The sequence below is a fragment of the Delphinapterus leucas genome, chromosome 3, assembly GCF_059928025.1.
Source record: "Delphinapterus leucas isolate spDelLeu-1000000601 "Yukka" chromosome 3, BTC_Dleu_Yukka2, whole genome shotgun sequence".
NCBI lineage: Eukaryota > Metazoa > Chordata > Mammalia > Artiodactyla > Monodontidae > Delphinapterus > Delphinapterus leucas.
The window spans coordinates 131858417-131883356 of NC_143131.1; the positions used below are offsets into that span (position 1 = coordinate 131858417).

Genomic DNA, 24940 nt, shown 5'->3' on the forward strand with positions numbered 1-24940 from the left:
GACCTTAGGAAATACAGCTTCCCCTTGACCCTCATTTCTTACAGAATACTTAGGCTGGAAAAGGGAAGAGAGGAATGGTGACATATAAAGTGCCTCCAGGGGTTTGAGAAGTTAGGACAGCAGAGGGAGGTGATAAGCTGCTCACCAGCTCCACTGTGAATCACATCACAGCAGAAGGGAGGCAGTCAGCTCAGAGGAAAAGCCTGTCAGGGAGAAATACCGGGAGGTTTGATTCCCGGTCAGGGAGATAGCACCTGGTTTAAGAAAAGGCACCTGAATGTTTGGTGCAGTGTCAGCCCAGTCTCTACCTGGAGGCAGGGGAATGGATTTCAGCCACACTGTAGCCCCCTCAGCCCCACCCCCCCAGGCCTGCTTCTTTGTCACCTCCACTCCCTCCTCCAGCACCCTCTGTTACCTGGCCAGCAGCAGGAGAACCTGCTGTAGCTTGGAGGTGTGGAGCTCCGCCTTGTGCTGACTTCTCAAAAAAAAAAGAAAAACACACAACAGAAGAGAAGGAATAAAGAGAAGGTGCAGGCATTCACTCCCTGTTCTGACCCAGGAGGGCAGTCAGGATTCCTTTGCTTACCTGAGTGTTAGGGGTGCTCTATAGTCATATTCTGTACCGCCTGAGGCTTCCAGAGGATAACTGCACAAGCGTTTCAGGATGACAAGTCTCAGCCCCAAACTATGGTAAACAGCCCTGCCCCACATTGGGGACAACAGATGTTACTCAGTAACCTGAATTTATAAGGATTCCCAAGAATTCTCCTTTTTAAAAGATGTTTAAAATTGTATTTTGGAGTATAGTTGATTTACGGTGTTGTGTTAGTTTCAGATGTACAGAAAAGTGAATCAGTTATACATATACATACATCCACTCTTTTTTTAGATCTTTTCCCATATAGGCCATTACAGAGTATTGAGTAGAGTTCACCGTGGTATACAGCAGTAGGTCCTTAAGAATTCTCCTTTAAGTAGTGATTTTCAAAAAAAAAAAAAAAAAAAAGTGATTTTCTCCCTCTTCATTGTGCTGAACAATTCCTATTGGCCCAATTCCCAAGTTTGGCCCACATTCTTAAGATGGATACGGGCCCATTCATGAGGTTACCTTTCACACAGTGGTAGAATTCTGGGATGAAGCAGGGTCATTTTCAATCTGGCGGTTTGCCTTCTGCCTGGAGTCCCAGAAAGCACAGATCTTTAAGTACCTAGTTGTGCTAGGTACTTTGGGGGCTAAGCCTGTAAAGTGTCTTAATGACAAGGAAGCAAATATTAAAGGAAACACCTCAAGTTGGGAACGACTTGGAGATCTTAATATCTGCAAACCATGTGCAGAAAGGTAGACCCTTCACATCACCATGCATTTCCCTCCTCAGTGCTTGTTAGGAAGTGTGAAAGGCTCTGTGGACCCTGTCGAGATATCCATCCTGTTTGGGATGGAAGCTGAGGGGATTTGGGGTTTGTTTCTTTGTTTGCCTGTTTGTTTCTTTAGCTACCAGGACTCTTTTTGCCATGCCACGTCACAGGAACTTCACTTACAAGTCAAAGTCTCATCTAGCTTCCCCCCCCCCCCATATCTTATCATCACCGTTATCTTTGCCAAGAGCTTGCAAAGCTAATAAGACACGGTCTTTGATCTTTTGAAGCTCCTCTATTCCTTCCAGGAAAATTTACGAAGAACTTACTATGTACAAGGATTCCTGGAGGTGCAAACTCTCAGTCTAGGTACATGAACCCATCATTTCAAAAATCCATATGAAAAGTGCTAGCCTAAGTTCTGGTCCAGAGCTAAGAAAACACTGAGTAGGGCAGGAGATCTGGCATGCCCAAGAAATCTTTAAAGGAGGACAGTGCCCAGGCTTTCTCATGGTCTCCAACCTTACAACCAAGCCTTTTCCTCCTAAATTGCATTTTACCTTATCCAAGGAATGCTGGGTTTTAGTTATATCATACTTTTTATTTTTAAATCAAGATAGATGTAAGAATCTGCCACATGAATATCAAAACTGCCATCGAATATATTCCTTACCCCGTTATTTAGTTCCCCAAATGAAGTAGTGCACTTTTTATGAGAATACAGCTGATAAATTCTTATAAAGAAATTAGTGCACAGGAGTTTTCCTCTTTGGGAGCAAACTTGTGGTTGCTAAGGGGGAGGAGGATTGGGGAGGGATGGATTGGGAGTTTGGGGTTAACAGATGCAAACTAATATAGAGAGAGAGAATGGATAAACAACAAGGTCCTACTGTATAGCACAGGGAACTATATTCAATATTCTATGATAAACCATAGTGGAAAAGAATATAAAAGAAAGAATGTATATATATGTATAATTGAATCACTTTGCTGTACAGCAGAAATTAACACAACATTGTAAATCAACTATACGTCAATAAAAAAAATTAATTTTTTTTTTTTTTAAAAGAAGTTCTCCTCTTTGGAAGAAGTGGTATGCTTACTTGTGGAATGCAAAAAGGCAATCCATTTTGGTCCTTCTCACCCCTTTTTGCTTTGGCTGCCTGTAATTTCAGAGTTAAATTTAATGCTCAATTATACTTCTTGGGATTTTTTTTCCTTTTATATAATCCAGTATATAAAAAATGATGTGTGTCCAAGGATGTTCATTGTGGCATTGTTTTTAATGACTAAGAATTGGAAACACCTTGAATTCCATCAATAAAGCGTTGGTTAAGTAATTATAGTACATCTAGTAATGAAATATTCTGTAGCCATTAAAGGAATAAGGCAGCCCTATGTGTACTTTCCAGAACTCTTAGGTGAAAAAGTAATGTGTGGAACGTGTGTGTGTGTGTGTGTGTGTGTGTGTGCTGTTTATGTATACATAGAATAATACATAAAATATTAGACTATTGCTGGAAGAATATATAAGAAATTGGTTACAGTGGTGGCTTCTGGTGAGGTGAATTCGGTGGCTGGGGGTCAAGGCAGAAGGAAGGCTATCTTTCTACCACGTGCCTTATTTTTTGCCTTTTGAATTTTGTACCATGAGTATATTTTACCTATTCAGAAAATTACAGAAATATTAAAAAATTTTAAATGAATTCAGTGCTCATTCATAGGAAATATTTTATTGAAGATTCACAGAGTAATTCATTTTTACTTTACTCTTCATCATATTAATTGCAGTTCCTTAAGGGCTTTGGGAAATCTTTGTCTCCCCTGAAATTTCATTTTTCATATTTATAGCATTCATTAGATTATTAAAGGTAACTACGACAAGGACCAGTGCCCTGTTTATTCTTCTTCTTCTTTTTTTTTTTTTGGTAATGATTTTACATGGTCCAAAAGCAAAGCAATAGCAGTAAAGCACCTGGTTCTTTTTTCTACAGATCACTGCCCCCCACCCCCACATCAAAACAGTATAAAAGGTATTTACTGAGTGCCTGATGGGTTCTGATCAGTTTTTATTTTTCTGCAACTATTCTACTGCATATATCCTTTTATTGGAAGCTATCTCAAAGCCTTCTGAGATGGAGGCTGGATGTAAAGTATTAAGTAGGTATTAAAATTAAACACCTAAGTGAGACTAGGATGGCTGTCAGTACAATAAGACCCTGGGAGGAGGCGGCTCTGTTGACTCCACAGGCAGGGTGTTGATGCCTGCTGTGTCCATGCCATAGAAACTGTTTTGCTGAGACTGAGTGATTAGGGGCTGATACCTAAGCTTGACCTTGGAACATCAGCCTTCAGGTCAAAGGGAAAGTAACTCTTTATCTTTTGGTGGTAGGAAGGCCCTGTGGCTGCAGGAGTCATAGCATTTATCTGTTGACCTCTGACTTCATTAGAAGCAATGAAACATTTCCTGATATGCCATTTTTCTTCGGCTAAGCCAATAGGCCCACATGCTATTTCCTGAGATGTTTGTCTAGGCAGCTGACTCCTCTAAGCTACACAACCGTATCATTCTTCTGAATATTTTATGATAAAGCAGCTTGTTTTCTGTGCCTCTCTACCTCTGTAGACTTGTTTTCAGTTTTAACTGAACAGAGTCAGTCAGAAAGGTTCCATGGGGGACCTCAAACATGGTGGGCCGATATGTCTTCACCCAAAGAATTTCCTTGACATTGTTTGCCAGTGGTATTGTTCAAGTTAGAAATTTTGGCAAACAAAATCAACAATAACAATTATTAAATATTTACTATGTTAAGGTACTATAATCATTACATTTTTATGATACCTCCTCTCTTTTTCTCTACCTTTTGAAGTCTCCCATCTAAGAGCTAGAAGTTGTCTTAAGCTCATCTATTCTGATGCCCCTATGTTCCATTTGAAGAAATGGAGGCATAGAAATCTTCATTATTCAGCTTCAAATTACACAGTTATTTAGTGGCAGAACTTGAATTCAGTGCTCATTATACTGATTAAGTCTGGGAAAGGTATAGAATGTGCTGATGTTGGTGAATGCAGGGTGGGCATTTGGATTGTAAAAGGACACAAAGCAATGAGATCAGCCTCTATCAGCCACAAAAAATGGATTAGATATTGTGTGTGTGTGCGCTTTTTTTTTTTTAATACAAAAGGTAAAATAGAGCATGGTTTTTCTAAGATAATAATCATTCTTTCAAGAAATATTTATTGTGTGCCAGATACAATGCTAGCTACAGAGGATACAAACATGAATAAGACATGCTTCTTGGTCCTATTTAATAATGTAATACTATATAACTTTGATTTTCCAAGTGAGAAAGTATGTAGGAGGAGGATATGAAATAACATTTATGATGAGAATGCATTCAGAGAGAGAAAGAAATTAAATGCACTAAAAGTAAATATTCTAATACTTAATAACAGTGAATTGATTCTCCCTTAAAGGGATTTCGATAGATATTATAAGATTATCCAAATTAGATACTTTTTAGTTTGGTTGTTTTGAAAGCAGTGATTTATTGCAGAATCCCCAATCTAGGTAAATGGCACAGTGAGCCTATAGTGCATGTTCACAACCTAAAAAAATCTGAAGACAGGGGAGGGGAATGGGATGAGGGTGGGAGAAGTAGACAGTTTAATTTTAATTTGTATTTGTCTGCAGCCTGATTCTTTCAGATTCTAGCTTCCTGGATATTCTGCACGGTTGATGAAGGTTCCCATTTTATAGGTACAAGATATATTATCTTTATGTGAATGTGCATGGTTTCTTTGTAAATATCTCATGAAATTATCAGGAAAAAAAAAAAAAAAAAAAAAAAAAAAAAGACCTGATGGACCATCTGGTCTACCCCTTCCATTTTTATCGCTAAAGAGATAGGCTTAGATAGCAGAACTGACTTGTTCCAAACTCCACACAGTTTCTGGCAAAATCCAGGCTTCCTAACACTTTGCCTGGTGCCACATGTGTTTTCAGAATAGCATAAATTCTATTTCATACGGGACAGGACTACTCTCCTGAGGACTGAAACTCCCATTACTTCAGCCTCTGTTCTCAGGCTGCTTGTATTCTTGGGAAAAGCTGAACAGCCTGCCTCTAGCTTAAAGCCTCTGATGAAGAGGGTTTCGAGGAACTGCTATGCCCAAGGTCTGTACGTACGTGAGACTTTTACAGAGGGGAAAGATACTCATTCAAGAAGGTAAAATGCATGAAGGAAAAGGTTGAATTTTGAGACAAAAATTACTCCCTCTGGACAGTTTTAGCAATGCTCCCTTCACTGCTTTTGCCTTGGGTACTTATACCCTTTATGATTTACTGCTCCAGTTGACTGCATGCCCGTGAAGCTGAAAGCCTGCCTATTTTGTTTACTACGAGATCCACAGTACCAAACACAAACCTGGCATGTAGCAGACACTCAGGAAATATTTGTTGAATAAACGAAAGACGGGGAAAAGAATTAAAAGCCTTATTTTTTGCCCTCAGAATGTGTCCAACATTTGCTCTTGAACGTTTCAGCACCTTTTCCTATACTACACACTTACCTTTCTAAGGTCAGAAGCTAACGCTCAGAGCATTTGTTTTACCAAATTGAATTGAATCTTTATATCCCAACCAGAGAAAGTTAGTTGGAATTGCATATGAAACTGAAGCACCCTACAAGTCTCTGTCTTGTCTTGCTTGCCTTATGCCCCCAAAGACCTGTATAGCATCCTGAAAACCAGTGGCCCATTGTTCACACCCATCTACACACACTGTATTCCTCTCCCTCGGTAACCTCTGTGGGAATCCTCCCTGAGCTACTACCAGGACATCAGCAAGTCTGAAAGTGGAGCATCTGTTGATAAATCCCGGTATGTCGATCAAAACAGCTTTGACATGGTTGTCCACCTTCTAGTCCCCACATTGCCCTGGGGCCTTTGCACTTTTAAGACTGTTGTAATTGACCCCATCCCTTCCAGGTGACCCTGGCAGGTTAGAGAGGAGAAGCAGTTCAACCACAGTTGCTTCCTGGCAGTCTTTTTCCAGTAGTATTTTCGAGTTCTGATTTGGGATTTTCTCTTTCATGTGGTTTTGAAGCCAAAGCGAGTCCGTTTGACAGAATTACCTGTCAATTGCTAGAAAAACAAGACTACGGAGGAGGTAGATTATACAAACATGGGCAGAGGACGGCAGACATTAGTGAGACAGAAAGGGACTCTGTGTACTAAGAAAACATCCCAGGACATTGTTCAGAGGCAGATCTCACCTGCCCTGTAAGTGGAGAGGACAGAGAGGTGGCAGAGGTGAGAAGGGTATGCTTTGCCTTTCGTTAAGTGAACTTGGACGCGTCCTGACCTTGGCGACCAGCTTCCCTGCCCAGCAGCTCCCGCTCACCTCTGCAGTGGGCTGTTTCCCAGCTCCTCCAAGGTCCTGGCACAGCTCAAGCCCGCTTTCTCTTCCTTCAGCCCCGACGTTGGCAGCTGCTGTTGCTGTGCTGCCGCCTCACCCTGTTATTAGTCGGTAGGCTGGGAGGCTGGCTAAGGTGATCATGCTACGGAGCAGCCTACTGGCTCCGGCCAGGCACGTGACGGGAGAAAGAATTTGGGTCTGTTTTGACGAGAGACAAAAGCGCCTTTCTTGCCAAAGGACATCTCCTGAAAGCTGAGAGGAAATGCGCAGCTCAAGCCAGAGCTGGAAAAAGCACATTTGACTGACCTCTGGGCTTGTTTTCTTCTTTTTAAAAACTTCCCACATCTTCCTCAGCTTAAGAAGATGTCACGGTCCCCTAGGAGGCAGTTTCGATGAGAGGCATGGGTGTCAGATCATGTTGAAGGCAGAAGATGGGCAGTTCAAGTGAATAAAAAGGTGACATGGACCACAGGGCCTCATTTTCTCATTTTTGATTGCTTCTGTTGCTGCTGAGGGCAGCCAAGGGAGGCGAGATGTATCAACTACTACTGTTCAGTCTAGATGCAGGAAAGGAACCCCTGGAGAGGTGAAGTTTACACTTTGAAACAGGTGAAATTAGAATACAGGATGACCTGTGATGTAAAAAGGTGAGACCTTTGAAAAAGAAGTGAGCTTTTATTTTTAAATTTCTAAAAATTATTTTTGAATAGCTAATAATGTCTAATATACAAAACAAAAGGGTCAAAAGAGTGTACAGTAAAAAGCAAGTCTTTTTTTACTCCTTCCCAGTCCTCTACTTCTCCCGAGAGGCAACCCCTGGGACGAGTGTTTTGTATATCCATGCAGAGCTTGTCTCTGTAAATAGAAACATATATATCTCCCCATCTTTAGAAACAGCTTACCATATATGCTTGTTACGCTCCTTGCTCTTTTCACTTAGCACGCACATATGGAGATTGTTCCATATAGTACCTTTAAGAGCTACAATGTTCTTTTTAAGGCTGAGTGCTGTCCCGGTGTCTAGATGTGTCATACTTTATGTGGCCAATAAAGGACCATATCTTAGTCATCTTTCCCTAACTCCTTGCACAGCACAAAGCTCAGTAAACATTCAATGTTTGTTACAAATTTTATTTTGTACAACTTGTTCCTGTTTTTCATCATCTCTCCTTTTAGAGGTACCAATATTTTTTTCAATATTCCAGATATTTGCATAATGTATATATTCCTGGCCATCCAAGTCTGTCTTATGCCCTGATCAGACCTTTGCTACCTCACTTCCAAGGCCCGCCTTAATCTAGCTCCTCTCATATAACATTATTCCTCACTACTTCCTATTTTCCTATGCTCTAAGCATCACTGTCATGTGCAAGTATTTATTGATCGCTATGTACAGAAAAATTTTTTCTATTTCCTGTCATGCCTACCTCCAAGTAATTGCTTATACTAATCCTCCCACCCAGAATTTCCTTCCTTGTCCAAGACCACTACTCTGCCTCTGGTTCTTTTTTTTTTATATATAAATTTATTTATTTTATTTTTCGCTGTGTTGGGTCTTCGTTGCTGCACGTGGGCTTTCTCTAGTTGCGGTGAGCGGGGGCTACTCTTCACTGTGGTGAACAGGCTTCTCATCGCGGTGGCTTCTCTTGTTGCGGAGCACAGGCCCTAGGCGTGCGGGCTTCAGTAGTTGTGGCACGTGGGCTCAGTAGTTGTGGCTCCTAGGCTCTAGAGCGCAGGCTCAGTAGTTGTGGCGCACGGACTTAATTGCTCTGTGGCATGTGGGATCTTCCCGGATCAGGGCTCAAACCCATGTACCCTGCATTGGCAGGCGGATTCTTAACCACTGCACCACAAGGGAAATCACTTGTTCTTTTCTTTCTGAACTTTCTTAGCTTATGTGTTCAACACTCCCTAGAGCAGCAGGTAATTTTTTCTGTAATCAGGTCAAATAGGAGCTTTATGTATCTTCATGGCTCTAATAACTCTCACACATAGTAGGTTCTCAGTAGAGCTTGCGAGAATATCTCTCTGGTCCTCTGGGTTTTCTCTCCATTCTAATTTTGAGGACTTGCTTAGCTTTCCTGTTACTTCAAGGTTGTGTAAGATGGCCCCTCCCTTAGCTGATCTCCTTTAAAGGAGGAGAGGCCCTGAGATCCTGGAAGAAGGTAGATCTGGGTTCAAACTGAGCACTGCCACTGACCAGCTTTGTGACCTCGGCCTCTCTGAGTCTCAGTTTCTTCATCTGTCAAATGAGCCAGTTGGATTAGAGGATCTCTGAGGCCCATTCTATTTCTAATGGAGTTGAGACTTACAACTGTGTTTACCAATTTTTCTGGAATATATCCCTTATCCCACAAACAAACACATCTGGTTAGAAACTTCAGAGATATTCTGAAGCCTTTGGATCCCATTGCTCCTAGAAAATGACAGAATGTTACAGAAGTTCAAAACAAGATTCTCAACACTGGTCACATTAAAAAAAAAAAAAAATCACAGGGGATTTTGAGATCTGGCTGTAACACCAGAGATGGGTTTGTTACATTCACGAACAGGGAGAGGAAGGGACAGCTAGAGAAGAGAGCTTTAGAAGTGACTAGAGAGTCCCAAAGTAAAAGTTTTACTCTTAGCTATATTGATGTGCTCTCTTTCCATTGGCTTGTATTTCTGTTTGCCTTGCTCTGTACAGACAGAGATCAACTTTCTTCTTTATAAAGTACTGAATATTCAGTTAGCAGCTTTGATGAGTTTCACAGTAACAAAAATCGAGAGAAGTAGTGGCAAGTAACTCTTAGTCAGACCCACCTAATAAAATTACCTAAGTTGTCATCAAATATTTCCATAGGCAACATATTTATCATGCCTGGGGGAAGCTAGCTTTCTTTTCTTTTCTTATCAAATTTACTATAATTCAAATAAAATAAGATGTCTCTGCCTTTACTCCATTCTCTGACCCTGAGAGTCAAGGTAATCTTTTATTTATTTATTTATTTATTTAATTTTTGGCTGTGTTGGGTCTTCGTTGCTGTGTGCGGGCTTTCTCTAGTTGCGGCGAGCAGGGGCTACTCTTTGCTGTGGCGCGCGGGCTTCTTGTTGCGGTGGCTTCTTTTGTTGCAGAGCTCAGGCTCTAGGCGCGCGGGCTTCACTAGTTGTGGCACGTGGGCTCAGTAGTTGTGGTGCACAGGCTTAGTTGCTCCACGGCACGTGGGATCTTTCTGGACCAGGGATCGAGCCTGTGTCCCCTGCACTGGCAGGCAGATTCTCAACCACTGCGCCACCAGGGAAGTCCCTATTTATTTATTTTTTTAAGGTAATCTTTAAAAACATAGATCGGGGGACTTCCCTGGCAGTCCAGTGGTTAGGACTCAGCGCTTCCAGTGCAGGGGCCACGGATGGGTTCAATCCCTGGTCGGGGTATTAAGATCCCACATGCCGTGTGGCCAAAAAAACCCAAAAAACAAAACAAAAAACAAACATAGATTGGATCAGGTCATTCCTGTAAGTAAAATCCTTCTGGGTTTCCTGATGCACTTTGAACAGAGTGCAGTTTAAAGCCTCCCAGCCTTTAGGCTCACGGGGCCTCTGCTTTCCTGTGGAGCCACTCTGCCTTTGCTCCACCTCTTGGCGGCTGCCCTGGCCTTTCACTACCTCTAACACAGAAAACTCATTTCTAATCCTTTTACTGCTCCCAACTGCTCATGCCTCTCTCTCTCTCCCTCCCTCCCTCCCTCCCTCTCTCTCCCTCTCTCTCTCTCTCTCTCTCTCTCTCTCTCTCTCTCTCGTTTTGTCCTTCTTGTCCTTCTCATCTCTGCCCAAATGCCACCTTCTCAGAGAGGTCTTAAGTAATTGCCTATATCTTCCCCCAATCCAGTTATTCTCCATGACTTTTACCTCATTAGTCTCCTTCATGACGGCTATCAAAATTTTCATTATCCTTTTATTTCTTACTTGAATGCTTGCTTACTTGTTTTATTGTCAGTCCCTGCCACCAAATGTTAAGCTCCACCAGTCCAGGAACCATATCAGTTTCATTCACTAGTGCATCCTCCAGTGCCAAAATGCAGCCCTGCCCATAGCAAATGGACCATAAACACAACTGATTGGATGAACACCCAATCCCATACTGGACTGGAAATCGGACGACTCAAATCCTCGTCCTATCTTTGGGAGCTGGGTAACCTAAAATTATTTAATTATTGTGAAATTAGGGGAATGTATTAGTTAGGACACCTTGATGGACCCTCTCCGCTGTGGAAATAAGTTTTATGATTACTATTGGTAGATTTCGAAATGTTGTTAGTTTAGTAGACTCCAAGGGAGAAGGAAAATCAAATGAGATACAAATAAAATGATACCTATTTCTGGATTTTAAAAAATGAACTCTGATCTCTGATCTAATCAGAGATCAGAAGGTTTTTCAGGTTGTAATAAAAAGATCAAAATAATACTCAAATGCTTAGTCATGAAACATGATCTTTGCTTTACGTTTAGGGGAAGTTTGATGCTCTGCTGATAATTGTCAAGAATCAGAAGGTTTTTCTATTATGTAGGAAAAGCAGGGACAACACACTTCAAAAGCAGGAAATTTATCCAACTATACCAAGGAAACCAGACAGCTGGATGCATCTTCAGTTGAATGTAAAGATATATATATATATTATCTGATAAAAAAACATCATACAAAGTGACAGACCTTGTCTAAGCTTGGGGCAGTGGGTACTGTAATGGAATGGAATTAATCAGCTGACAGGCATCTAGGTGTGTCAGCACTCTAGAAAGGTTTTTGAGATTTGGGTTCATATAGCAGTACTATATGCCTGGAGGCATTTACCTTTTTCTCCATTTTCAAAATATTTCAAACCCAAATACGTGTTTTAGATTTTATCTTCCTGTACATATTCCAGTTTAAGAAATTCATCTTGTTAGGTTTATTTAGAATTGGTAATAACGGAAAGGCTTGGCTGGCTAAGGAAATCACCCTGTCTGGTTCTTAAGGAGACCCGTTTTACAACCAATGTTCCTCGGTTTTTTAAAACCTGTACTCTCCCAGCTGAGGAGATGTTTAAGCCTTACTTTCTATAGTTTGTAGTTCACAAGCAATATTTTTTTTTCGAATGTGATGTATTAATGAATATATTCTACTCCAACTACCCTCTTATTTGTTTGGGGCCTCCCTCCCATCAGGAATCAGTGATTTACACAATTGTTCTAATTTTGCAATAAGAGCAGCATAAAATCCATTGTTTGCAACAGACACTCCAAGGTCTCTGGAAACACAAGCCATCATTGTGTTTGTGTTACCCTTGTTTTCAGTGACCTGAGAAATGAACAATCAGTTCTGGGTGAGGGTGCATTAGGGGGAAGGAGATGGGGTACGGTTTCCTGCTTGATTGTTCCGGTGCACACCAGGCCCAGTGCTGCAGGAAAAAACAGGCTGCTCTTCATGCGACTAGCTGCTGATAGGCCTACGCTCTCCTGAATGTAATTTCAGAGTGGATTACAGAATATTAGAAACTCACAGGACAGGGGGAAGGGAGCGGCTTACCTGCTTTCTCCATCACAGTATTGCTGAACAGAATGACAAGAGTGCTAAGTCTGCAGCAGAGCTAACAAACACTGAATATCTCGGGGATAACAAACTGAGACAGGACAGAAACAATTATCTATTGAATACACTTATATATCTTCTACAGTGTGGGGTGGTTTTTCCATTTATTAACGCAAACATCCGCTGATATAGTTAGTCATATCCGTATGTTGCAGATAAGGAGACACTCATGTGAAGGGGAGAAGGGGAGGAGTGTTCAGAAAGTGCATTTGATGGCGGTGGGGGTGGGGTGGGGGTGGTTCACGTCCCTGGAGACTAGCTTTTGGGAATCCAGGTTGGAATTTGCCGCTGAAGACTTACCCTGCCTCCAGTCTCGGAAACGGAGGTAGGATTTTGCAGAGCCTCTTTAGGGGGAAATGGTTAAAAGTAGGAAGGTGCAGGGACTTGGGGGTGAATTTGCTATCCACTTAACAGCCCCTTTCGAGGGAAGGCATCAAGGAGTATGACTACAGCCATTCTCTGGGGAGTCCGCACCTTCTCTTAGGGTCAGGGTGGAGGTCTTGCGCGACTGACTAGGAGGGCGGCCCGGAACTGATAGCTGTGTGCCGGAAGTCAGTGCTTTGTCTTCTCTCCCACCACTGGAGAACAAACGCTGCTAAGGTCAGGCGTTGGCGAAGAGCTCTCTTTCCAAACAGGATTCACATTGAATAGGAGGGCGGGTGGGAGCTTTGAAGGAACCTCCTAATATAGGCCTGGACCCCACTGGTCTCGCAATGAAGATCTGGCGAGCTCGCTTAGCGTCCGCCGGGTCTCGGACCTTTTCGGGAAGCGGGAGGGCGCCAGCGCTCGCCCTGCGTCTCCCCAACTTAGGCTGCATCTTCTTTGTAACTCGAGCTGACCCTAGCGGGCCGGTTGCTATGGTAACGCTGCTCGCTCAGCTCCCCGAGGCTCGGAGGGGGGAGGCGGGCCTTGGCTGACGTCACCCAGACTCGGTTTCGGGGTGCTGCCCCACCCCCAACCCAGTGTTTGCCAGAAAGGAAGCCGTATGGTAGAGGTTTTGTAAGTGAAGGGTCCAGGGGGCCGCATTAGTACAGAAGGAAGCGGTCAGGATCTCCCCCAGCGAACCTCCTCCCAACTCAGCTTCCGCCGATTTTAATGGCCCTTCAAAGGAGGTAGACGGGGAGGTTGCAATTTGGAGGATTTGGTCAGACGGGCCACGCCCTCTCCTCGGCCTCAGATAGGCCACGCCCGCCACGGGGGGGGGCTAGTTCTAGACCACGCCCCCTCTGAGCGCACAGAAGTAGAACCGAAATGGAGGAGCAGTGATCCTGGTGAATTGAAACAGCGAAACTAACCCAGCGAAGGCCGTAGGGGGCCGTATTTCACTTGCGTCGTCTGAGGTCGCCCCGCCCCGCCGTTTTCGCGGCGCCCTCTTGGTTTTGTGCCTGCGCGCCGCTCCCGCGAGCTCACAGGTTGGGCGAACACGCACGGAGTCGCCGGGGCGCGCAGAAGGGGAGGGGCAGGCAGCGTCAGGCGCGCGCCCGCCTGGAGCGACGCGAAGGGAGCAGGCGAGTCGGGAGGATCGGGTGGGTAGAGCGGTGCGGCCAGGTTGTTTGGAGCGCCGTGCGTAAGGTCGCTCTGGGCATGAGGGCGCTCATCTCACTGAGCCGCTCGGTTCCAGTAGCCGATCCGGGGCAGCGGGCGGAGAGCGCCGGGTCACGCAGCTCCCGGGTAGTCTGTCCGCCAGCCCGTCTGCCCGCGCTTCGCGGGCCCTGCCGGTCAGGGTAAGCGGGCTGCCGCTTATCAGAGAGGAGCGTGAGATGAGAGAGTGTGGGAGGCCATCGGCGGCCTGCGGGAGGAAGGGGAGTGGGAGCGTGCGAGAGGGACAGGGTGTGTGAAAAGAGAAAGAGGTCCGTCGAATAGTAGTCATAATAACCACCACTACCACACGATATTAATATTCTAGTGATATGTGCCAGCACCTTATATGCTTCATTCTGTTACCCCCTACAGCAGTCCTCCGAGGTGTGCACCACCATTAGACGACCCATTTTACAAGAAGGGAAAACTGAGGCACGAGAGAGGTTAAGTAACTTATGCAAAGCCACACAGCTCGTCCGTGTCCTGGCTTCGAACTTAGGTCTCTCTGTCCTTAAGGCATGCAATTAAAAAATCTTCGTTTTACAAAAAAAAAAAAAAAAAAAAAAAGAAAGGGAGTTAGGAGGAGGAGACGGATGAGGGTGTTTTGAAGAGGGAGAGTGATCCTGAACAGGAAGAGAAGGATGACGAGAGACGGTGTGAGTCAGAGGACCTGACTTTGGAACCTTGCGGGCTTTCCCCTTCTTGGTTCTTGCGTCCCTGCAACTTTTCCTTGCTATTCGGTGGCTTTATGAACCCGAGCTCTTGGCTCTGGAGGAGCCAGCTCACAGGCCTGGGCCCCATGGGTGGTTTGGAGAACTGGTTGAACTGCGGTTCGGTCGAGGGTGGTGTCTTGGGATACTGTGTTTGGCGGGGATGAAGGACTGCGGCCCCCGCGGCCGTGGATAGAAAGAACCCTCTTGCAAGCGGCTGCCATTTCTTCTGAAGTGCTGCTACTTCCTTTTCCATCTTACCCATGCGCGGCAAAGCCTTTGTCCGGTCGTCTAGAATGGGGAAGTGATGTTTATTGTTTCCTTGCACTCTTAGCCTTAAACAAAACACAATCAGAAAAACCAAAACATCCTTTTCTCCAGCAAGGTCTGGCACTCTGGATTGCTTGCAGAGAAAGCTTTCGGTTGCGTTTATCATTTACTTGCTCTTCAGAGCTTTCCTGGGTTAGTAAGCAGCTTTGTTTTGGAGAAGTTTCCACTGTAGATCATTGGGGGGCGAACTGCACAGTTTGTTCTACAGATGAGTGCAGGGCAGAGACCTCAGTAACTCCTGGGTGACCTTCTTATACGGTGTAGTACTGGGAAACAGCAGGTATCAGGGCTTGTATTTTGCTTTCATGTAGAGTAGCTCATGTGGCAGTCAAGTTTTAAAGTCAGCCTGCAAGGCAAGCAGTGCATGCAACCAAAATTATCCTTAAAAATTCCTTAGGAAGGTGTGGAGTTGGAGGTGGCCATAGTGTTTCTCAGTAAATCCAGCACAGTCATTTTTCCTTCTGTTTTGAAACTTGTTACTATTTCTTTGGTTGTAACCCAGGTAGAGTAATTAGGTTTACCTTTAGGGGCCGTGTTGCACAAATATAAGTGAATGGCATAGAGTCATTCTGCACTGTGAGGTGCACTGTGCAGTGCTGGCTCTGAGAGGCTTAGAAGGAGGAAGACTAATTACCAAGGGGAATGGTATGTTTGTGATCCCCATTTTAGGCTCATACTGGAGCATGTGCTCACTGAGTGGAAAGTGGCAGGCAGAATTGCCAGTATTATTTTATTATTATTTCTTTTTTGGCTAGCATATCCAGTAATTTATGCTAAGTTAAATGTGTGCAATGTGATTCCTTTTCATTGTGTGGCACTACATTTGGGGCTTGCAAGTTTTCCTAGGTAAGGGTTTGGTGGAAGAATATCTTAAATGTTTTGCCACTGGTTTGGTTTTGACTTCCTTGTTTGTCAGATATGTATAACAATGGTTAGCTTTTAAAAATAATCCAAAAAAAATTTTAAATTATAGTTGATGTACAGTGTTATATAAGTTACAGATGTACAACATAGTGATTCACAATTTTTAAACGTTATACTCCATTTACAGTTACTATAAAATATTGGCTATATTCCCTGTGTTGCACAATATATCCTTGTAGCTTATTTTTTACATAATAGTTTGTACCTCTTAATCCCCAACCCCTATATTGTAAAAAAGAATTTTCTTGGAAATGGAAGCCATGGACACTACCTTTTAAAATTGTCTCTGCATTTCAGTTTTCTTATCTGTAAAGTGTAGAGAAAGATAGTACTGTACAAAGTTATTGAGAGTTTTCTTCACTGTTATTTTGAAGTAAACCCTGCATTTCATATTGTATCACTTATAACTCTTTTTCATTATCTCTAAAAGGTAAGAACTCTTTTTAAAAAAAAAAAACCATAACCACAGTATAACACCAGAAAGAAAAAAAAAGCAAAATAAACAAAACCCTGAAATAAAATACCCAAATCAGGCACTGTTCAGACTTCTACTTGTCTCAAAAATGTTATAATTTTTTTTTCCTATCACTTGTTTAGAGCAGGGTTTAATTTAGGTCTGTATGTTTTGATTGACTGATAGGTCTCCTGAGAGTCTTTTACTTTTATTTCTTGTAATTTATTTGTTGAAGAAGCTGGGTTCTCTAGTTTCGTATAGAAGTTTCTGGATTTTGCTGATTGCATTTCTCTGGTGTCATTTAATATGCTTCTCTGTCTGCATTTTCTGTACATTGGTAGTTAAATCTAGAGGCTTGGTCAGATTCACGTTAGATTTTTTTTTGGTCAAGACTGTTTCATAGTGGTGATGTGTTGTTTTGAGGCACATAATACCTGGTGGTCTCTTTTTGTGATGATTACAGCTCTAGTGATTATTTTAACAACTTTATTGAGATATAGTTTACATACTATAAAACTCACCCATTTTCATGTAAAACTCAGTGATTTTTAGTAAATTTACTGAGTTGTGCAATAATCATTTTAATGGAGTTTGGGAACATTTCTTGTCACCTCATGAGGTAAGATACCTCATTCCCATTTATATAACTCTCAGTCCCATCCCACCATGTAGTCTTTTCTGCCTTTATAGAGTTGCCTTTTCTGGAAATTCCGTGTAAATGCCATTATGATTATTGCCCAGATCTCTAAATTCATTAGGGGTTACAAAACGGTGATAGTCTGTCATTCCCTATTTATTTTTATTTATACAACTTTTATAAAGAGAAACTTTCCTTCAACTATTTGGTTACTTGGGGTTACAGTTTATATAGGAAAGACAAGATACGTATTTTTAAAAATAAGTCCATTCATTAGCATTCTCCAATGGTGGCCAAGTAAATTTATTTTCTTAGTTCATTATGAACTCCTGGATTTAAATCTCTATCTGAAAAGTCGTGATGCATCGTAGTAATTATCCATAATGATGTTCATATCATATTTTATTTGACGAGAGGGAGCCTCTTCATATTGTTTCCTGAGTTCTTCTGATAAAACCTTAAGAGCTTCTTAGCTGGGGAGCCTTGTTCTAAGGGTTGAATGTAAATATCTAATTGCCCTCTTTTTAAGTCTGCTCTTTGCTGCTTGGAGGCCAGAGACATTTTTTGCTTGAGTCCCTTTAGTTGCTTTTGCTTTTATGGAGATGTTTCAATTAGTGATAACCCACTTCTCCTAAAGTAGTTTATGGTTGTGTTTAAAGTGACACCAAAAAGGGAGTGCATTGTTTCAGTTAGGGAAATAAGGAAGCGAAGTGGTACTGATTTAACATTAATGGGCATAGAAATGGTTTTATGCCCTTTTGCAGGGGAAAACCTTAAGCATGGTTTAGAATCTAAAGTTCTGAGCCCCAACATTTTCTTTTTTGTCTTTTTGGCCTTGCTGCGTGGCTTGTGGGATCTTAGTTCCTCGACCAGGGATTGAACCTGTGGCCCCCTGCGGTGAGAGAGCTGAGTTCTAACCACTGGGCCGCCAGGGAATTCCCCCAACATTTTCTTAATTATGGTCAGATAGGGGAATTTACTACACACTCAGTCTGAACTTCTGCCATTTTCTGATGTTCTTGATTTCTTCATCTGCATGCCTTTCATTCATGCCCATTGTGTATAGAACAAAAATGAGAAGAAATGGATTCTGCCTTTAAGAAGTGTTCACCCATATTTGTTAGGAAGCTACCACAGTCTACTTAAGTTTCAGAGTAATTACAGTAAGTCTACTATAATTTCAGAGAAGCATCTGTAAAAATGTAGAGTAACTTGAATAAATGGAATCTTCAAGGGTTGGTGACAAACCGATAGATTGTTTTCCCAGAAGTGTCTCAGAGAAATGATGCCACTTGAGAATGGCAATTTTGTTTTGATCCAGATTCTTATTGTTGTATCTGCTTATCTTGAAAGTAGAAAGCAAAGGTTTGTTTTACTCTTTCTAGGAATTGTTCCTTAAATATATGCGCTGGAGCCCACTCTTACATTGTGTTGAGGATCTGTGCGTGGGCTTGCGTTTTAAGGAAATCCCCTTATGATAAGCTCCGTTTTGTCTTTTTATAACTAAGCGTATCATTGCTATAATAACAGTATTACTCTGAGGCTGAACCATGTTGAGTTTTATTGTGTAGAATACTGTTGCCTCCCCAGTTTCCTCCCAGAATATACACTGTAAATCATTCTGCTGCTGGTTGAATTATTTATACCTGCTGTCTTCTCTATTTTTATTGTTGAATTGATACTTAGTTTCTTTATAATATTGTATGTTGAAAAGTAGACATTAATAAATTCTGATTTTCATTGTGGTTGTTCAACTTGGGATTGGTTTTTACAGCTTACATCTCTCACTTCATGATCTATTTGCCTCTCGTTGTATTTGACTTTTGGATTGTTGGGAAAAAGAATTTCCTTTTTTGGGGGAGTGGAGGGGCAAGTCCCACGTCCATATTCATCGTATGGTGTTAGGACTTCAGTGTGAGAGTTCAGGTCCACATTCTTTCAGGCTTTTGGAGATCCCAGTACATTTAAACTGGCTAAAGTGATTCCTTTAGAAATGTTTCCATGATTTGGTCCCTGTGCAAAGTGATGTGAAAGTCATGGTAAGGGCATATTTGTGTCAACAGGGGACTATTTTAGTCTTTAGGTAGTCTGGAGAGGGCTCAAAAACTGGTTTAGGGCAATGGTTTCATTTCTGTGCTAAAGGGTAGCTTGGGCAAAAGTTTCTTCATGTTTCTTAAGTAATTTTATTTTCTTCAGGTTAAAGAACTGAGGGAGGGAGAGTGAGTGTGTGTGTGTGTGTGTGTGTGTTTGTGTCTGTTTTGACAAAGGCAGATTCCCTCATCATATAAAATGGAGAATAAATATAATAGTCCTAATGTTTTAGCTTAAGCTGATGAAGTGATGGTAAAATACTGTTTTGATATCTTTGTTAATGTCTTAATGCCAGTATGTAAATTAATGTGATTTCAAAATGTGTTTTTGAATGTAGATCAGATCAACCATTGACATAGTCCCCTCTAACATAGTCAGCTGAAAGCGACTTCAAGTTTCTTCAGGATGCCTGCGGCACTTGTGGAGAACAGCCAGGTCATCTGTGAAGTCTGGGCCAGCAATCTAGAAGAAGAGATGAGGAAGATCCGAGAAATCGTGCTCAGTTACAGTTATATTGCCATGGTAAAGAGCTCTACTCTGTTTGACTCACCTTCTGGTATGGACTTAGGGAATATTTAATGGGAGATTTTTGAAAGAAATGATTATACTAAAGCCATGGTAAATTAAACGTGATGGAAGGTTATATTGCTTTTATGAAACATCAAGGTAGCCTGTGTGTCTGAAAAGGATGTAACCTCTAGTATCTAGTGTTTATGATGTTACTTTTGTCTGCAAGTCTTTAAGCAGAAGTTGTCTCAGTCCATAGGGCACATCTGTTCCACAGGTATGGTGAATTTGACTGGCAGTGTTAAAGCAGTTTTTAAAAAGTAGTTGCCAACATTTAAAAATCAAGAGACCTTACTTAAATTCCAGATTTCTGGTATCTGGAAGAAATGGAGAGATCTGGCATTATAGGGTCTACATTCCTGCCTGACACTGAGTGGCTGGAGGGAGGCACGTATCATAGTGATATCAAGAGCCTCTTTTAGGGGTGGCATGTACCCTTTAGTTTGCTCCAGTCCCCATTACTCATAACCATTTTAATACCCTGCACACTTTACTCTGTTACGTTAGCTGCCTGGAGTTTGCAACTCCTGCTGTGGAGGGTGTAGAATTATGTCTTTAGCCTGGTATTCAGAACTCTCTGATCTTGTTCCAGGCTTTTTACTTTAAGCCAAATGTGGCTATTTATTACTTTTGTTGAATGGCTGTTTCACTTTCCTGTATTTGCATTTTTATTTATATAGTGTTTTGTTCTCAACCTAGACTGTTCCTAATTAACTGTATATGAACCTAGAATGTTCTTTTTTTTTTTGGCAGGGTGGGGGGCGTGCTGCGTGGCTTGTGGGATCTTAGTTCCCCAACCAGGGATCGAACCATTGGACCGCCAGGGAATTCCCGAACCTAGAATGTTCTTAATAGACCTAGAGTTAGTCAACTACTTCTATTCACATCCTGCTTAGGATCTCCAAGTTGTTGTGTAAAGCTTCATGTTTCTAGTGCTCCTTCTGTATACATCAATGAAATCAGTATTTTAAGGTGAATTTTTGTGCCTGAGCTTGGGGCTTCTCACATAACTTTTATAAATTGAGGTAAAACTTTTATTTATGAATGGTCAAGTCAGCATTCAGTGTTTTTTTTTTTTTCCCCCAGCATTCAGTGTTTTGTGAAACCTTACAATGAAAGATTTTTTCCTTTTCTAGGACACAGAATTTCCAGGTGTTGTGGTGCGACCCATTGGTGAATTTCGTAGTTCCATAGATTACCAGTATCAGCTTTTACGGTGCAATGTTGACCTTTTAAAAATTATCCAGCTGGGCCTTACATTCACGAATGAGAAGGGAGAATATCCTTCTGGAATCAACACTTGGCAGTTCAACTTCAAATTCAACCTTACGTAAGTGTCTGAGACACTTCTCAATGTTATTCTTAGATTTGCTACATTTGTACAGACTGATTTCTAACTGATTTTATTAATTTTAAGTTTTGTTTTCACCAAACCCAAGTAGGGGGTTGGAGAGAGTAGTCAAGCAGAAGATGGAGTAAAGAATATCAAAAAGTAAAGTCCCTCTTAAAGAACTCTTACAAGTCGACAATAAAAAGACAGCCTAATTAAAAATGGGCATAAGGGGGCTTCCCTGGTGGTGCAGGGGTTGAAAGTCCGCCTGCCGATGCAGGGGACACGGGTTCGTGACCCGGTCCAGGAAGATCCCACATGCCGCGGAGCGGCTGGGCCTGTGAGCCATGGCCGCTGAGCCTGCGCATCCGGAGGCTGTGCTCCGCAACGGGAGAAGCCACAACAGTGAGAGGCCTGCGTACTGCAAAAAAAAAAAAAAAAAATGGGCACAAGGACTTCCCTGGTGGCACAGTGGTTAAGAATCTGCCTGCCAATGCAGGGAACACAGGCTTCAGCCCTGGTCCGGGAAGATTTCCTGTGCCACGGAGCAGCTAAGCCCATGCGCCACAACTACTGAGCCTGTGCTCTAGAGCCTGTGAGCCACAGCTACTGAGCCCGCAAGCCACAACTACTGAAGCTCGCCTGCCTAGAGCCTGTGCTCCGCAACGAGAAGCCACTGCAATGAGAAGCCTGCACACTGCTACGAAGAGTAGCCCCTGCTCGCTGCAAACAGAGAAAAGCCCGTGCGCAGCAACGAAGACCCAACACAGCCGTAAATAAATAAATAAAAAAATAAAATGGGCACAAGATCTGAATAGACATTTCTCCAAAGAAGATTTAGAAATGGCTAGTAAGCTTATGAAAAGATGGTCACCACCATTAGTCATTAGGGAAATGCAAACCAAAACCATGAGATACTACTTCATACCCACTAGGTGGCTGTGATCAAAAAGACATAATAACAAATGTTGGTGAGGGTGTGGAGAAATTAGAACTCTCATACATTGCTATTGGGAATATAAAATGATGCAACCTCTTTGGAAAACAGGCAGTTTCTCAAAAGGTTAAAAATAGAGTCACCGTATGACCCAGCAATTCCATCCAAGAGAAATGAAGACATACATCCGTGTAAAAACTTGTATGTGAGTGTTCATAGCAGCATTATTCATAAAGGCCCCAAACTGGAAACTGTCCAAATGTCTGTGATCTGAGGAATGGCTATATGTGGTATATCCATGCCATGGAATGTTACTGCACAGTACAGAGAGATAAAGTACTGACATATGCTATACATGAATGAGTTTTGAAAACATGCTAAGGGAAAGAAGCCAGACACAAAAGATCACATTCTTAACCCCTGCACCACCAGGGAAGTCCTGCTTTTCATTAAATAATGAGAAAATGTGGATCTTTCATAATTAAGATACTTATTTTGTGGGGCAAAAATCCCATTTTTCTTTCTGTCACAGGTAAGATTACTTTGTGTGTTTGCTAGAATACTGGAAGGAATGAATTGATTTATTCTTAAATTATGAAAGTATTTCAAGAATACTTACTCTAGGGACTTCCCTGGTGGCACAGAGGTTAAGAATCCACCTGCCAACGCAGGGGACATGGGTTTGAGCCCTGGTGCAGGAAGATCCCACATGCTGCAGAGCAACTAAGCCCGTGCGCCACAACTACTGAGCCTGTGCTCTAGAGCCTGCGAGCCAGAACTGCAGAGCCCGCGTGCTGCAACTACTGAAGCCCCCGCGCCTAGAACCCATGCTCCACAACGAGAAGCCACTGCAATAAGAAGCCCACGCACCACGACGAAGAGTATCCCCCATTCGCCACAATGGAGAAAGCCCGCATGCAGCAGTGAAGACCCAACATAGCCAAAAATAAATAAATAAAATAAATTAAAAAAAAAGAATACTTATTCTATAATTTATAAGGTGATGGTAATATTGTTGCCCACTACTTCTGTTACCTTACCAGCAGCTAAGAAGTAAACACCTTCTCTTTTTAGAGAGGACATGTACTCCCAGGATTCCATAGATCTCCTTGCTAACTCAGGACTGCAGTTTCAGAAGCATGAAGAGGAAGGGATTGACACATTGCACTTTGCAGAGCTGCTTATGACATCAGGGGTGGTTCTCTGTGACAATGTCAAATGGCTTTCATTTCACAGGTCAGTCTCAAGAGAGTGTTTCTCTCTCCCTTTGGAAGCAAGAATTGAATTCTTATGTTATTTTTGCAGTCCTCTTGGCGCTCTTTTGTTGCTCACTAGCAGTTATAAAGTTGAAATGGTAACAGTTGCTCACATGTCAGTTTTTCAGAAAACACTTTGGAGCGCATACTGGTTTCTTTCACACAGTACTAGGCTGTATCATGTGGCTGCAGTGGGCATATGTCAAGTGGAAAGATGGAGGGTGGGAAGGATGGAAGTACTTGGTCATCTTTTTCTTGTCATTTAAATGGCTGGCCTGGAGTTTCCTGGGTACTCAAAAGCCAAATTCCCCTTAGGAGAAGTTATTTTACCTTTCAATACCTTTTCTTTTTTTTTGGTCGCCCCGCCTGGCTTGTGGGATCTCAGTCCCCAAACAGGGAGTCAACGTGGGCCACAGCAGTGAAAGTGCCAAATCCTAACCACTAGCCCACCAGGGGACTCCATACCTTTCAGTACTTTTGAATTTTTGATGAATAAAACCCCCATTTATAAACCCTTGGGTTCTCTTATATATCTCCCATATTAATCTGTTATGTGGTTATTTAGTGGAAAGTTCAGAGGACAGGATAAACTACTTTGGAAAACTGAAAGTTCCTAACATGAGGTAGCATCGTAAGTTCTGAGAAATAAAGCAGTTGAATGCTGGGGCCTGTTAACTCCTGCCCTTTCACCTTACTGCCTCATTCTCTCCTCGTAGTGGCTATGATTTTGGCTACATGGTTAAGTTACTTACGGATTCTCGTTTGCCAGAAGAGGAACATGAATTCTTTCACATTCTGAACCTTTTCTTCCCATCCATTTATGATGTGAAATACCTGATGAAAAGTTGCAAAAATCTTAAGGTACACAATATTTTTCTTAATAGTAGTAACGACAACAAGACAAAAATGCAGACTTGTCATTTTGCTTTATTGCAGTTTGTTCAGCATGTGTCCTTCAGTACCTGCTAGGTGCCAGCATGGTGCTAGACAGGGTATATATAGAGATGATTGGCAGAGAGATTTGTGTGGTAACTGTCTTTAACCTGGGCATGAAGGGAGCCTTCTGCTACTCTCACCCTAAGGCAGGCATTCTTCACTTAGGGCCCACGAACCTAGTGAAACAGTTGGAGACACGAGGTATATGTATGATTTGCTAGGAATGAGGTCTACAGTGTACCAGACTCTCAGAGGGGTTCTTAGCTCTAGACAATTTAAGAACTCCCTCCTCTAATAAATTGTTGATATAAGAGGTTTGCCATCTAGAATTGGATTGGCATTTACTATTTCCCCAACCTTATTTTACAGCAGTGAGGACTTTCAGGGGCGGAGGTCTGACAAAACTAACGATACAGAAAAGAATGAAAGGAGTGAAAAGTGGAATATAACACAGTGTATCATTTGGAGGGCTAAAAAGGGGATACTGCTGGGGAAGACCTGTTAAGTAAATGGCCTGTTCCTACTTCCTGTCACCACAAGAAGTAAACTCAAGAATAGACATAGTTGACTCCAGTAGAGAAGTCGGGTCTGTAATATTATATTTGTTTTCCTTACATCTCCAGGGAGGTCTTCAGGAAGTTGCTGATCAGTTGGATTTGCAGAGAATTGGAAGGCAGCACCAGGCAGGCTCAGACTCACTGCTAACGGGAATGGCATTCTTCAGGATGAAAGAGGTAAGGCAAAGGTTTTTTGGGCTGAGGTTTGTTGAAAATTTATAGTTTCTCTTGGAAGTTGGTGATCACCTTG

The 24940-nt window shown here is 42.3% G+C and overlaps 2 protein-coding genes across 11 annotated transcripts in view; one reads left to right on the forward strand and one right to left on the reverse strand.

Moving 5' to 3' along the window:
• Positions 1-6883, reverse strand: part of FAXDC2 (fatty acid hydroxylase domain containing 2) — a 30327-nt gene extending 23444 nt beyond the window's left edge. The window contains exon 1 of the mRNA XM_022590216.3: positions 6761-6883. The gene's annotated coding sequence lies outside the window, so the exon portion shown is untranslated. The remainder of the gene's footprint in view (positions 1-6760) is intronic.
• CNOT8 (CCR4-NOT transcription complex subunit 8) overlaps positions 1-24940 on the forward strand; it is a 62351-nt gene that overhangs the window by 203 nt on the left and 37208 nt on the right. For 2 of the 10 annotated variants that reach the window (XM_022590222.3, XM_089909608.1), the window contains exons 1-6: positions 13936-14104; positions 19445-19629; positions 20811-21004; positions 23016-23177; positions 23914-24058; positions 24757-24867. In XM_022590222.3, coding sequence (XP_022445930.1) covers positions 19513-19629; positions 20811-21004; positions 23016-23177; positions 23914-24058; positions 24757-24867 — 729 coding nt within the window. In that variant the 5' untranslated portion in view covers positions 13936-14104; positions 19445-19512. The other 8 variants (XR_016392832.1, XM_022590223.3, XM_089909606.1 and 5 more) reach the window with 7 other exon arrangements.